The sequence below is a fragment of the Panulirus ornatus genome, chromosome 2 (genome assembly GCF_036320965.1).
Source record: "Panulirus ornatus isolate Po-2019 chromosome 2, ASM3632096v1, whole genome shotgun sequence".
In the NCBI taxonomy this organism is placed as follows: domain Eukaryota; kingdom Metazoa; phylum Arthropoda; class Malacostraca; order Decapoda; family Palinuridae; genus Panulirus; species Panulirus ornatus.
The window spans coordinates 86,455,094-86,469,020 of NC_092225.1; the positions used below are offsets into that span (position 1 = coordinate 86,455,094).

At 46.0% G+C, this 13,927-nt stretch overlaps 1 protein-coding gene across 1 annotated transcript; it reads right to left on the reverse strand.

The window, feature by feature from the left end:
• Positions 1 to 2,040: 2,040 nt before the first annotated feature.
• LOC139757932 (uncharacterized) lies at positions 2,041 to 10,246 on the reverse strand. The gene is made up of 3 exons (XM_071678874.1): positions 10,154 to 10,246; positions 7,287 to 8,129; positions 2,041 to 2,663 (listed from the first exon to the last, which is right to left on the reverse strand). The coding sequence occupies exons 1-3, from the start codon at positions 10,163 to 10,165 to the stop codon at positions 2,568 to 2,570; spliced, it is 951 nt and encodes a 316-aa protein (XP_071534975.1). The 5' UTR covers positions 10,166 to 10,246; the 3' UTR covers positions 2,041 to 2,567.
• Between the last annotated feature and the right edge of the window lie 3,681 nt (positions 10,247 to 13,927).

A 13,927-nucleotide genomic window follows, 5' to 3' on the forward strand; every position in this document is an offset into this window, starting at 1 on the left:
GGGTGTGTTCGAAGGTATAGTAGTGCCAATGATGATGTATGGATGCGAGGCATGGGCTATATGCTGAGAAGGCTGGATGTGTTGGAAATGATATACAGGTCAGTGAACGTGGGTCGTTGATATCATTTCTCTACACTTGACACACTCTTACTCTTCGTACTTGTCCCTTGAATAACACGAAGTGTTCAGCGGTTATCCCGCAGCGCCATTTACCGCCACCTGGAACCTTTTGAGCAGTGGGTCCACCAGCATCATGGCGACACTAATGAACCCGTGGACCAGCCTAGCAGCAGTGCCAGCAGCAGCTCATGTACCCACGACCTTGGAGCTAACTAATCTCTCCCAGTTCGGAGCGTTTCTAATCTCGCACTTCTTTCGGGGAGCCAGGTTGTCCTTACCTACGTCTTTTATGTACTATAGTACCTCAGATCTGCAGCACAGACATGCCTCGAACACAAGGTATTTCCTAACTCCCGTGTCTTGTGGCTCGCACTGACTGTCAAGCTAGGAGATATTCCTCTGCGTCATCTACCGTTCTATCCCTTTCCATTCTTGGATTTTCTCGCCTTGTACAGTGGTGTGCTACCTTCCCTCATCCACACACTGAGGTCCATCTGAGTCCCCAAGTCTTTGACTTACGTAACAGCGACTGAATTCCTGCCACACTGATCACGGAAACAGTGAAGCCCTACTTTTTCTCTGTCCTCAGCGGTACAGAAAAACTGGTCACACGTTCTGACTGTCTACGCCACCCGTCACGACCAAATGTTTGACACAGTCTGTCTCTCTCTCTACCTCGTTATTGCTGTGCAGTTCTATGCAACTTAAAATGACCACAAGTCTGTAGTATTCTCCATTTTCTTTAAGCGCCAGGTACGACTCATCAGAATGCTCACCGTACGGATGTACGAGGATGGTTAATGGCTTCTTGTTCCCTCGATGATGCTTCTAAGTGTGTAGAGTGCATAGTGGAGGTCCAGTGCTACATGTATAGAGGGATATATTCTATCTAGACTTTATGAAAACTGGACTTTCTAATCCATGAGGTTCTCTCTCTTTATCTGTATCCACGCGATCTAGGAACGTGAGGTATCCAGCACTGAAGCGCTTCTCATCATCTGCTCGCCATTTATTCCTTTAAACAATCCTTTATACAAGGGAAGAGTGTTACCGGACTCCACCTCCTTGAGGGTGCACTGAAAAGTCAACTTTGGCGTGGATGTGTCATTGGGAATAGTCTTAAGATATTCTAACTCCAAGGGAGTCTATATTTCTCTGCTACGGGAAGTAGTTCAGACTTGGGCGGCAAGAGACTTTAGAAAGAGGTCCTGGGTAACACCAGGATCCTTGGTGTTAGGGAGATTATAGATCAATAATTTGAAAGGGAGTAAAAGGTAAGGTCAGCTAACAGGAGACCTGCTGGTCCATGACGGGTTTATATGTGGCTATACTATTATATGTGGATAGTAAAGATAAAAGATACCTTCCACCCGCCTTTCCCTCTGGCTCAATAGCAGGCAGGAACATAGTTTAGTATGGTGAAAGTTTACTCCCACGGAAGTTCAATAGGAAATCATGAACGAGAAAAGGTTTCTACTCTGACTCTACTAATCTATCTATAGCTATCACTAGTAATATCTTTCTCGTCCATGGCTCATGCAGGTGGTTAAGGATGAAGGACCCTCCTCAGTCCATCCCCTGGGGTCATGTGCCTCAAGCGTTGAGAAGCTGAGTCCAGTACAGTGTTTACCCACTGACCTGTGTACTTACAGGGAACCTCACGTTCTCGACGAACTCTTGGCCGCAAAAAGTCCCTCGACGTCATATCCAAGAACTTCATGGATTCGAAAACTCCTGAACCTCTGCCTTCACGACTCATGCCCTTTGTCCCTGAGACCTCATGAGCCCCTGCACCTGAAGCGCACGTCTCTCAACCCCTCTGTCCTCCAAAGCTTGGCCTCTGGACTCTCAGAGGTGCTTTTAAAAAGCTAGACCAGCAGAGGTAGTAGATTGGGGACGATAAATGAAATTATGACCATAGAAACATCTGTAACTTTATTTACAATTATTGTACATCGCCATTAACTTTACTCCTCTCTGTGGTGAACACCCAGTGCCACAGACAGAGTTTTTTGTATATATCTTGCAGGACAACCGAAAACTCTCGAGACAAGTGTGCCAGCTCTCTGCCCCGGCCTCTTTGAACACTTGATGAACCTCTGAAGAGGAGTTCAAAGAGACGAACAATAGAAGGGAACATTGAACAGCTCACACTGGCTCAAGCTATGGGATCGAACACATAAGGACAGCTTTGTGGCGACACTGGAAAACTAGTGTACACAGAGAGGGGAGAACTCTTTTAAAAAAATAAATATATAAAGTCTTTCTTTCTTAGAAAAACACAAAAGGGTAATGTTACTGAAACAAATTTGCCGTTTTAGAGAATTCCGGCGAATAGATGACCACACAGTAAAGATGTGACGAGGGATTTTGTCGACGATGAGTGAGGTGCTCTGCTGGAGAGAGAGACACACACACGAAGACTTGCTGCTGTACGTCCAGCGAACTCAATCGAAATCGAAGTCGTCATCACCGAAGCCAAAACCTTCAGCTTCCTTACCGTAGCGATCGGTGAGGGTCACGCTGCCGTCAACATCCAGACGCTGAGGTGGATAAAGACGAGGTTACTGACAATACTACAGCCATTATCGTTCTTATGCTGTGAAGGAGGACTAGAAAAAAAGACGTATCTTAACAACAAGACATAATGAGAAGACAGAGCAAAGTGCGGCGAGTACAGACCATGTAATGAGTTTTATGATAGACAACAGACAAGATATTGTCAGTCTTGTGTGGAAGGAACGTTCGAGCGAGTTCAGAAATATATCATATATATATATATATATATATATATATATATATATATATATATATATATATATATATATATACATATATATATGAGCACTCGTCAGACTGGTGGGAGCCTTGGAGTCCCTTTTGAGTCGAGCGTTAGACAACTTAAGCAAACTTTTCCATTTGTTTTTGAGATTCAGTTTTTGTTGTTGTTGTTGACAACCCTGAATGTTGTTAGTACTATCATGGAGATGTGTTGTTGTTTGGCACTGCTACAGACGGAAGGCAAAGTTACTGGTAACAGTGTTGGTTATATAGTGAGGAGAGGACTGGCGCAATAGCGAGGGAGACTTCTTCTTGGTAATGCCGTGCATGAGGAATAAGTTGGTGATACAGTAGATGGGAGATGAAAATACCTGTAAGCAGTGAATGGTACTGTTGTCGAATGAGCAGGGAAAATGTATGCCATATATTACCGAGCTAAACCTACAGTACCGAGCGAAACCTCCAGTACAAAGCTACACCTACAGTAATAATGTCCTACATGCACTATACGCTCATCAGACTTTTGTCTTAGTTTCCTCCTCATAGTTTTTGTCTTTATCATTTTTTATTTTTTTCATTACCAAGGCCCGCCTGTGATGATGACGTCTGTCCACAGCTGAAGTTTTTTGGTATAGGATTTTTTTTTCACTATGCATGAAAGACATCCTTGTAAGGTCTTGTGGGCATAACACATATTGTGTGTCAGACAACAGAGGTGAGTGTATGTCTCTGTGATACAGTGAAGGAGAGGGGATGTATACGTTGCTGTTATAATACAGGAGGCAGGAGACGTGCTATTTGTTGTATCTCTAAATGACGAAGGTTCGTGTCCGGACGAAAGAAAGAGAAAGAATGGAAGAAGAAGAAAGAATCACGAAATGGTATTACGGTTTTTTTCTTTCTCTGAGGAAGTGGGAAAAAAAAAAGAGATCAAGAAATATTGAAAAGGAGAGATGAAAAGACGAATGCACGTCAGATGGACGTAACACAAAGATGTTCTCATTCAGAAGTCTTCTTGGAACCACGTCAGACTAGCGTTCATGACACGAAGGTGCGTGCATTCACTGCACATCCATGGTCAGGTCACTCGTAACACAGTGGACGGAAATGCACGTTTCTGTGACCTCAGTCATGCATGATGCATGGCTGTGGTAAGACAAGGAACGGCTACCGTGTTGTTGACGCGGGAAAATGGAAGGAAGAGGCTACAAGCACCAAGCAAGAAGGGACATGACACAGTTGTACTGGTGGATCAAACAGGGGATGCGTGAGGAGTGAGTTGGCGTTCCTAAATACCACTGATCAAGCCACGTTGATAATCCTACACCTTATCAAGGATTCTGGTGCTCGTTTACAAATGGTACTGTTGTACGCATCATTCTAAACGACCATGTATACCATATTTTTCTTTCTTTGATAGTCAATATTCATGTATGTTTAACTAACAAACACGAGAAAGTTTACATTTCAACATATGGCAGATGATATGAATATACGTAGAATTAGATGGTAATTCCTTCGAGTTGTAGTTCCTTCTTCACTTCTCCAGTCATACCCAGTGGCTTCCCTGTCTTGTGACACTGGCCACTGAGGAGAGCAGGCATGACGGACTCAGACACTGTATCTAAACTCTCCGTCTTGTGTTTGAAAATGCAGAGCACGGCAAGTGTGTGTGTGTGTGTGTGTGTGTGTGTGTGTGTGTGTGTGTGTGTGTGTGTGTCAAACATTTCTCTGATGACTATAGTAACCCTGGGATCGCTCCTCGAGTGTCGTGCAGCTTCATGGCTGTTCTCCAGTCAGAAGAAGAAATAATGATCATCCTTGGAGTAAGATGTTCCTCAACCAGACTTTACCTCTGGTCTTGCCTAAGACTTTCCTAAAGGCTCCTGCAGCCCAAGACTGCGCTACTTCTAGTAGCAGGGAAATGTAGACTCCTTTTCTTTAGTGAGAATTTCTTTGACGAGACCATTATTCCAATGATGGAGTTGCGCTAAAGGCGGCTATTCTTTCGTGACCTCGAGCAATCAAAGTCTGGTAAAACCTAGTCAACATAACCACAAAAATAGTTATACAAACTCCAGGAGAGTTGGCTGGCCAGCAGCCTTCACACAGTACATGGAAGCAAAGATCCAAATCTTCCTACAGATAATTTCCCATTTCTTAGACCATACAGTCTCACACTTCATCCCCACCTCCAGCCAACCACAGCAAAGAGCACATATCACAAGGGCACAGAAGGAAACAATCCAAATTTCTCCCCCACAAGTTAAACACCTCAAGATAAGGAAAACATCAGTTCCGACACAATCACTCACAATCAGTCGAACTCGGAGACCGAATCCTCGCTCTGACCAGCACCATCACTCGCCTAAGCCCCCCTGTGTTAACTGGCACTTCTTCCTCGACACAGTGTGACACACAAGAACCGCAGCAACCATCTCCGTCGCACAGTAAAGAGTTATCCAGTGTTATGGCACGACTCCAGCGACCCTACTCGTAGAACACGCCTGACCCATCCCAATGAAATCCCTTCTCCCAAAGAAGACACAAACGCACTCATACTACTTACAAGAATCGGCCACACACCAACCACATCCCTGAATCAGGAAAGTTACAAAATCCATTGAGACACAACTAGAATTAGAACAGTTAGATCAATTAGAACTTTAAGGAACTCTCCTGTTACAGGTCGTGGACACGTATCGAACTTTCGCGATCCAAACACTTAACAGATATTCTCAACTACTCCTGACTAGCCCACCCAAAAAAAGTCTTTTAAGATCTGGAAACTTGACAACATGATACCAGTCCTAAAACCTTACCAGAAATCCTCACTCACCCTCCTCCTATTTTCGTATATCACTTATTTCCTCAGTATCCAAACTCTGTGAAGAAGAATAAAGAGATTCGCAACAGAATCACACAAAAGATCCCATTCACACCCACACAACATGGCGATCATAAAGAAGACACCCCAACACTTGCTAATTATTAACCCCCTTCTTCACTCAGTACACAACCACATCACAAAACATTATGACTTGGGGTCCCGTGCAGTGGACGTAGCATACTTCCTGCGCGCTGTGGGTGCCTTGTAAGTTTAGAAGGGACATCTGGAGCAAGAAGCAAGAATATATATATATATATATATATATATATATATATATATATATATATATATATACATCCTGGCGCTACTTCGCTAACGCGGGAAAAACCGATCAAGAATAATGGTTGACAACCACCATCTTGTCCAGAGCGTGAGCCACAGCATCACGTGACCCGTCACTGCGGTGTGAATATGTTATGTCCACATGACTTTGCTTGAAGTGGAGGCGGGGGGATGCGTAAGTATCGGCCCCCGAGGCGTTAGACTGGCGTAAGTTATATGTTTCTGCGTATGGCGGGGGAGGAGCTGGTCAGTGCTTAGGTATAGCTTTGGGTGCCGAGTACCAGTGAGGTGGTGTGGTTGTATCAGAATTACTCTCATTTTCTTTTGTCCCGGTGTTGACTATGTGCTTGCTGAGTATTTCGTAATCGTTCTGAGTGTTATGTTCTGCGTACTGTACGTAGTTCTGTTCTCCGTTAATGGAAAGGTAGGTAGGTGACCACAGAGGTGAGGCACAGTTTACAGTGGAGTGGATGGACGAATTCAGAGGATATAGAGGGATTCTTCTTGGTGTCGGAAGTGTTCTTTTGTTGTTGAGTTCCTTCAAAGCACTGGTGATCATGACGTGGACAACGAACGTTATGTTTGTGTTGTGAGTAATAAGGGCGGGTGTGTTGAGTGGGAGTGGTTGACCACATCGGGTCATCAAGGAGGTGTGGCATCAGTCCAGATGGGTGAGTTGGATTACTGTGGAAGCACAGCCACTCTGCCCTGAGGAAGCCGGTATTGTAACTGTGTGATGTGGTGGCGCTGCGTGTTTGCTGTTGCGTCTGCAGCAACGCTGTGTCATACACTCGTGTGGATGTTGTGTGTTTATGTAGGATAGATCTGGCTTGGCAGGCAGTCAGCTCTGAAGGTATATATATATATATATATATATATATATATATATATATATATATATATATATATATATATATAATATATGATAGTTGACGTCATACGAGACTTGTGCGTGTACAGCTTGTGGTAACGAATGATTTTTTTTTGTCTCTTTCTACTCACACTTCTTTTATGTTCAGCACCATGACAGGCGTCTGTTGAAGTCTCATATCACCCCCAACGGTGTAACAGGAATCTCTTTTAAGTTGCTGACCACAACAGGAGTGCAACAGGCATCTGTTGCCCTCACTTACCACAACAGGAGTGTAACAGGCATCTGTTGCCCTCACTTACCACAACAGGAGTATAACAGGCATCTGTTGCCCTCACTTACCACAAGAAGGTTGGGAGATGATTGGGCGACTTGGATGGCTCTCTGTATGACCAGTGGGTTCGGGGGTACGGCCCACCTGTTGTTGGCACCACGACCGTAGACTTTAGGTCCCCAGTTCGTTGGTGAGGGAGGACCTCCAGCACCCCCTGCTCCACCAAAGTTCCCGCCAGTCCTGCCAAAGTTCGCGCCGAAGTTCCCGCTACTCGCACCAAAGTTCCCGCCGCTCCCGCCGAAGTTCCCGCCACTCCCACCAAAGTTCCCGCCACTCCCGCCAAAGCCCCCGCCAAAGCCCCCGCCACTACCACCAAAGTTGCCGCCACTACCACCAAAGTTCCCGCCACTACCACCAAAGTTTCCACCACTTCCACTAAGTCCACCACCACTACCACCAAAGTTCCCACCACTTCCACCGAAGTTCCCGCCACTTCCACCGAAGTTCCCGCCACTTCCACCGAAGTCCCCACCACTACCACCAAAGCTACCGCCACTTCCACCGAAGTCTCCACCACTACCGCCAAAGCTACCGCCACTACCCCCAAAGCTACCGCCACTTCCACCGAAGTCTCCACCACTTCCGCCAAAGCTACCGCCACTTCCACCGAAGTCTCCACCACTACCGCCAAAGCTACCGCCACTACCCCCAAAGCTACCGCCACTTCCACCGAAGTCTCCACCACTTCCGCCAAAGTTCCCGCCACTTCCACCGAAGTCCCCGCCACTGCCACCAAAGCCGCCGCCACTTCCACCAAAGTTCCCGCCAGTAGCTGGAGGTCCGGCCTGTGGGTTGAAGGACTGGCCGGCCAGCTGGGCTGGAACCACGGCCATCACAGCCAGGAAGACCATCTGGAAGAGAAGGAATGATGAATGTATGATACACATTTGTCTTGTCTCTACTCTCTCTCTCTCTCTCTCTCTCTCTCTCTCTCTCTCTCTCTCTCTCTCTCTCTCTCTCTCTCTCTCTCTCGCCACCTCGCACCGCACCACCACTTCGGCGACGTGGGAACACGCGCGTGGAATCGTTCTTTGTAACTCTTGGATGTTCTCCCTCTCCTTCCCTCCGTGACGAGAGATGGTCAACCCTACACACGCTCATGACCGCAGATCATGATATATATATATATATATATATATATATATATATATATATATATATATATATATATATATATATATATATAGAGAGAGAGAGAGAGAGAGAGAGAGAGAGAGAGAGAGAGGTAATGTATAGTAGGGTTTCAAGTGTTTACATCTTAAAACCTTTTTGGGTACTAGAAGAGTTAAGTTGTATCATGCACTCTAGAATTCTTACCGTACTTTTCTCGTACTGACGAACTTAATCAACGTATATGTTCGTGTTAAGCTCTCGCAAACTGCAAACGTAAATATCGCACTTACTCGTCGTAAGCTTTCGCACTCGCAAACGTAAATATCGCACTTACTCGTAACAAGCTTCGTAGCATGTGTAGCATAGGTACTTCCTTCGAGTTACGTCACTGTACTCACGAGCGTAAGTATTGTGCGTGCTCATATTATGGTTTCGTACTCGTGCTCACCACCGTAAGTATTGTAAGTACTCGTATCGAATTACTGCACTTACGAGCGAAAGTATCGTAAGCATTCATGTCGAATTACTGCATTTACGAGCGAAAGTATCGTAAGTATTCGCGTCGAATTATTGCACACATCTGTGTAAGTATCGTAAGTATTCGTGTCGAATTATTGTACTCACTATCGTAAGTATTCGCGTCGAATATTTTTGCACTCACTAGCGTAAGTATCGTAAGTATCCGTATCGAATTATTGCACTCACTAGCGTAAGTATCGTAAGAATTCATGTCGAACTATTGCGCTCACCATCGGAAGTATCGTAAGTGTTCGTATCGAATTATTGCACACCAGCGTAAGTATCGTAAGTATCGGTGTTGAATTTTTGCACATCAGCGGAAGTATCGTAAGTATTGCTGTTGAATCATTGCACACACCAGCGTAAGTATTGTAAATGTGTCGAATTATTGCACTCCAGCGGAAGTATCGTAAGTATTCGTGTCGAATTATTGCACACACCAGCGTAAGTATCGTTAGTATTCATGCCGAATATTATCACACACACCAGCATAAGTATTGTAAGTATTCGTGTCGAATTATTGCACTCGCCAGCGTAAGTATCGTAAGTATTCGTGAATTATTGCACACACCAGCGTAAGTATCGTAAGTATTCGTGAATTATTGCACACATCAGCGTAAGTATCGTAAGTATTCGTGAATTATTGCACTCACCAACGTAGTATCGTAAGTATTCGTGAATTATTGCACACACCAGCGTAAGTATCGTAAGCATTCGTGAATCATTGCACACCAGCGTAAGTATCGTAAGTATTCGTGAATTATAGCACACACCAGCATAAGTATCGTAAGTATTCGTCAATTATTGCACTCACCAGCGTCAGTATCGTGTTCGTGCCGAGCTTCATCGTACACACCAGTTTTAAGTTATCGTGCGCACTCGTCTTAACTTGTGACTCGCCGAATATCGTACATTTGTTGACAATCCGGTTGGCGGTGGCGCCCAGCTGGTTAGGTCATGCTATTAGGAATTTCTCGCCGCATCTTGGTCGACTTGGAACGTACAGGGGTTCGAACACTTCTTCATTCCTTGATGGTGCAAACTAAACCATCTTTCGGACGAGGACCGCACTTTTGCCGCAAGCGTCATTGTGTTATCACCATCCGAAAAGAAGACCGAACACACTCTTCACACTTTGCAAGATGATTTTAAGAAAACACACTCACCCACACACTCACACACACACACACACACTCCTCTCTCACTGAACTGTCTTGGCTCTTTGCAAGTTCCTCCAACTTACGCGAATCTTCATTTCAGCGGAGCAGATGTCGGTTGTCCGACCCTGGTGGTTGTCGTGTGCGAACACCTGCGCTGCGGACCCGGTTTATATAGTGGTAGCGGCCGTGACGTCATCGCTCCATGGTTACGTCACGCGACCTCCGACATTTCAAATGCTATGGCTTCCTTATGATGGCCGGCTCTGTGTTGTTGTATAACTGGCAGCTTCGCTGGGATCACAACATACTTCTATTATATTTTTTTCTTTTTTGGTTTTACCGTTGCAACCGCTGGAGTCTGTCTACCGTAATGACTTTGGTAGAGAAGAGAGGTAGATGGTAGACCCAGAAATGATAGCAGGAGGAGTTCAAAGGCAATCTTTTTTTTTTATTTCCTTAGATGAAACCTCTCTCTCTCTCTCTCTCTCTCTCTCTCTCTCTCTCTCTCTCTCTCTCTCTCTCTCTCTCTCTCTCTCTCTCTCTCTCTCTCTCGTATCAGAGCGGTGGTTGTATGCTGACAGTAGTGTCAGCAGGTACGCTAGTTTTTATGTGCTACTCACAGTAGTGTCAGACAGTTTAGCTGTGGCTTCATACTTAATAGTCAGCAGGTGTAGATATATTTGACAGTAGCGTCAGCAGGTAGCGTGTGGTTCTGTACTGACAATAGTGTCAGCAGGTGGCGTGTGGTTCCGTACTGACAGTAGTGTCAGCAGGTAGCGTGTGGTTCTGTACTGACAGTAGTGTCAGCAGGTGGCGTGTGGTTCTGTACTGACAGTAGTGTCAGCAGGTGGCGTGCGGTTCTGTACTAACAGTAGTGTCAGCAGGTGGCGTGTGGTTCCGTACTGACAGTAGTGTCAGCAGGTGGCGTGTGGTTCTGTACTGACAGTAGTGTCAGCAGGTAGCGTGTGGTTCTGTACTGACAGTAGTGTCAGCAGGTGGCGTGCGGTTCTGTACTAACAGTAGTGTCAGCAGGTGGCGTGTGGTTCCGTACTGACAGTAGTGTCAGCAGGTGGCGTGTGGTTCTGTACTGACAGTAGTGTCAGCAGGTGGCGTGTGGTTCTGTACTGACACTAGTGTCAGCAGGTAGCGTGAGGTTCTGTACTAACAGTAGTGTCAGCAGGTAGCGTGTGCTTCTGTACTGACAGTAGTGTCAGAGGGTTGCGTGTGATTCTGTACTGACAGTAGTGTCAGCAGGTAGCGTGTGCTTCTGTACTGACAGTAGTGTCAGCAGATGGCGTGCGGTTCTGTACTAACAGTAGCGTCAGCAGGTAGCGTGTGGTTCTGTATGACAGTAGTGTCAGCAGGTAGCGTGTGGTTCTGTACTGACACTAGTGTCAGCAGGTGGCGTGTGGTTCTGTGCTAACAGTAGTGTCAGCAAGTAGCGTGTGGTTCTGTACTGACAGTAGTGTCAGCTGGTAGCGTGTGGTTCTGTACTGACAGTAGTGTCAGCAGGTGGCGTGTGGTTCTGTACTGACAGCAGTGTCAGCAGGTAGCGTGTGGTTCTGTACTGACAGTAGTGTCAGCTGGTAGCGTGTGGTTCTGTACTGACAGTAGTGTCAGCAGGTGGCGTGTGGTTCTGTACTGACAGCAGTGTCAGCAGGTAGCGTGTGGTTCTGTACTGCCAGTAGTGTTAGCAGGTAGCGTGTGGTTCTGTACTGCCAGTAGTGTCAGCAGGTAGCGTGTGGTTCTGTACTGACAGTAGTGTCAGCAGTTAGCGTGTGGTTCTGTACTAACAGTAGTGTCAGCAGGTAGCTTGTGGTTCTGTACTGACAGTAGTGTCAGCAGGTAGCGTGTGGTTCTGTACTGACAGTAGTGTCAGCAGGTAGCGTGTGGTTCTGTACTGACAGTAGTGTCAGCAGGTAGCATGTGGTTCTGTACTGACAGTAGTGTCAGCAGGTAGCGTGTGGTTCTGTACTGACAGTAGTGTCAGCAGGTAGCGTGTGGTTCTGTACTGACAGTAGTGTCAGCAGGGACAAAAGCAGCTTTGTACACTGATAGTCGTGTTAGTAGACCCAACAATGGATGTTACGAACGGGAGTGTCAGTAGGCACAGAGGTGACTTTGTATTGACGGTAATGTCAGCCGGTCCAAGGTGGTTGTGTACTGACAGCTGTGTCAGCAGGTGCAGGGGTGGTTGTATACTGACAGTAGTAGTGTCAGGAAGTACATGCGTGGTTGTGCACTGATGGCAGTGTCAGGAAGTACATGCGTGGATGTGCACTGATGGTAGTGTCAGCTGGGAAATGGGTGGTTGTATACTAACGGTAGTGTTAGCAAGTATAAGGGTGGTTGTATACTGAGAGTAATGTCAGCAGGTATAAGGGTGGTTGTATACTGAGAGTAATGTCAGCAGGTATAAGGGTGGTTGTATACTGAGAGTAATGTCAGCAGGTATAAGGGTGGTTGTATACTGAGAGTAATGTCAGCAGGTATAAGGATGGTTGTATACTGAGAGTAATGTCAGCAGGTATAAGGGTGGTTGTATACTGAGAGTAATGTCAGCAGGTATAAGGGTGGTTGTATACTGAGAGTAGTATGAGCAGGTATATGGGTGGTTGTATACTGACTAGTGTCAGCAGGTATAAGGTTGGTTGTATACTGACAGTAGGTAATGTCAGCAGGTATAAGTGTGGTTGTATACTGACCACACTGTCAGAAAGTACAGAGGTAGTTGTGCACGTCAGCGTCAGAGACGTATAGTGGCTCTTGTGCACTCGTATTGGTGTCAGCAAGTTCACTGATAACATTGTCAGCAGATAATGTGGCGGTTGTGGCTGACAGTAGCGTCAGAAGATACCGGGATGATGGTGTACTAACAGTAGTGTCAGCAAGTACAGCTGTGGTTGGGTAGTGTGAGTAACGTCAGTAGGTACTAATGTGGTTCTGTACTGACAGATCTGCAGTGGTGGTTATGGACCGACAGTAGCGTCAGTAGGCACATGCGATGGTTGTGTACTGAAAGTACTAACATTACAGTGGTAGGGTCTGTGCTGACCTTTGTATCGGGATGTACAGAGCTTTTTGTGTACTAACGCTAGTGTCAGCAGGTGCGGGGAAGGTTAGTTAATTGCTGACAGTAGCGTCAGTCGGTGATTTGGCCGGTGTGTGCTGTATACTGACAGTAGTGTCAGGATTTACAAGGGTGGTTGTGTACTGACAGTAGAGTCAGGAGTTACAAGTGTGGTTGTGTACTGGCAGTAGAGTCAGGAGTTACAGGTGTGGTTGTGTACTGACAGTAGTGTCTGGAGTTACAGGGGTGGTTGTGTACTGACAGTAGTGTCACCAGGTACAGGAATACTTTATTGCTGACAGTAGTCTCAGGTACAGGGTGGTTTTGTACCGACAGTAGTGTCAGGAGGTACTAGAGTTCCTTTACGCTGACAGTAGTGTCAGCAGTTACAGGGGTGGTTGTGTACTGACAAAAGTTTCAGGAAAGTGTAATGAGAGTGTTGTGCACTGGCAGTACTGTCAGTAGGGACTGTTGTTAATTGGCAGCATTGTCAGGAAATACAACGGTAGTTCTATGCAGACAGCAGGTACTGTCCGGAAGTGCTAGGGTGTTTGTGTAATGACAGTGGCGTCAGCAGTTGTGCGGGTAGTTGCGTACAGACAGTAGTGTCAGTAGGTACATGAATGTTGTGTGATGAAAAGTAGTGTCTGGTGTTTCTGGGTGGGGGGGGGGGAAGTTTCCTGACAGTAGAGCGTCAGGAGTATAGTGACGGTAATGTCAGCCATTGCAAGGGCGGTTCTGTATTGACAGTAGTCTCAGGAGGTACAGAGGTACCAATAGGTACAGC